We start from the raw sequence: 1,465 nt of genomic DNA on the forward strand, positions 1-1,465 counted from the left end.
CAACAAGTTCACCCCCCCCCCCCCCCCCCCCCCCCCAAAAATATTTTCTTTACAGACTCCGGACGTAGTCTTGCGTGCTGACTCCAGTAATATGCCGCCACGTGTGCTACATCGCGGAGTTTATTGGGAAGTTATTAAAGGGTTATTGTGGGGGTTAATGAAGGGGATTATTGAACTAGAACCACAGAGATTATTAGTAGGTTATTATAGGAAGTTCTTGAAGTGGAACCGTGGAGGTTATTGGGGGGTTATCTGGGGTTATTGAGAGTTTATTGCAGGGGTAATTGGAGCGAAACCACAGAGGTTATTATGGGGTTATAGGGGGATTATTGAAGGGTTATTGCAGTGCCGAGATAGAGAAGCTGGTCGGAGACGGGGAAGCCTTTAGCAGATTCGTAGAGAACAAGTTCCAGGAGTTCGATCGAGATCAAGACAGTAAGCTTTTGACGCCAGAGCTCCAGTCCATTGCCACCGACATCGGCTTTACCTTCCGCCTGCCTACCGTTAGTTGTCCTCTAAGCCTGATCACATCTACACCGAGGTTTGAGTGAATTCGTGAGCGGAAAGCAAAGAAAATGAGGAGTTTTGAGTTCGATATAGTGCTATAGCACATTCGGTTGGGTGTTACATGGAGGCTTAAGAGGGATCCAATCATACTAATGATTGATGGCAAGGATCTGAGAAAATTTGTGGGGAACTCCAAATATGAAACAGAGATCGTGACCTTTTTTCTGGGTTTGAATCATCTGAGGGTAGTTTGCGCAAGTGTTTGACCGCGGGTTTTAGAAAGATCTGGATGGAGAACGACGTCCTGTCTCTGCAATCATCATTATGATAAACTTGAAAGGGTTGATTAGCAAAAGGGCTTCTTGGAGTACTTCAAAAAGGCACCCACCGACTGGCAATCGATCTCCAGCCGGCTACTTGCCTCCGGCTGAGCGTTTCAAAACAGGGAAGAAATAAGCCACCCGAGAAAAAGTTCTTTAGAGACATTCCTAGCGAGAAGAGCAAAGGTAACTTGTGCGAAAACATACTCTCCCCTCTCTTAGACATCTTCAGAGACACTTTGTAGGAGAATATTGCGTCCGTTGTATCTCCGCCTCCGGATCCAAGAACCTTCCACGCGCAGATCTCCACCGTCGACCTCGCCAGGTTACCAAAGCCCGAGTTGCAGTTTATATGGCTCGCCCATTTTCAGTCGGCTGGTCGCTTCCGCCGCCGAACCCATCTCTCCAGCCCCCGTGTGCTGTCGGTCGGCTAACTCCGCAGGTCGGCTATCTCTGCCGCACCCTGTATACTCGATTGATATGTATGAGAATGTGTGCAAATGGGCGGACAACAATAAAACAAAAATCGACGTTCAAACCTTCCGCAACTCCCTCGTGGCGAACATCCTCTCCCCTTCGATTCCCATGAAACCATAAACACCACCTGAGAAAAAAATTTTCCATCAAAACTCAACTCA

The 1,465-nt window shown here is 47.8% G+C and overlaps 1 protein-coding gene across 1 annotated transcript in view; it reads right to left on the bottom strand.

Moving 5' to 3' along the window:
- The window catches only part of LOC110032185 (very-long-chain 3-oxoacyl-CoA reductase 1-like), a gene marked incomplete in the record, with an annotated part of 31,682 nt that overhangs the window by 27,168 nt on the left and 3,049 nt on the right, over window positions 1–1,465 (bottom strand). The window contains 1 exon segment of the mRNA XM_020735725.1: window positions 1,367–1,431. Coding sequence (XP_020591384.1) covers window positions 1,367–1,431 — 65 coding nt within the window.

Source organism: Phalaenopsis equestris, unplaced genomic scaffold (assembly GCF_001263595.1).
Source record: "Phalaenopsis equestris unplaced genomic scaffold, ASM126359v1 Scaffold000883, whole genome shotgun sequence".
NCBI lineage: Eukaryota > Viridiplantae > Streptophyta > Magnoliopsida > Asparagales > Orchidaceae > Phalaenopsis > Phalaenopsis equestris.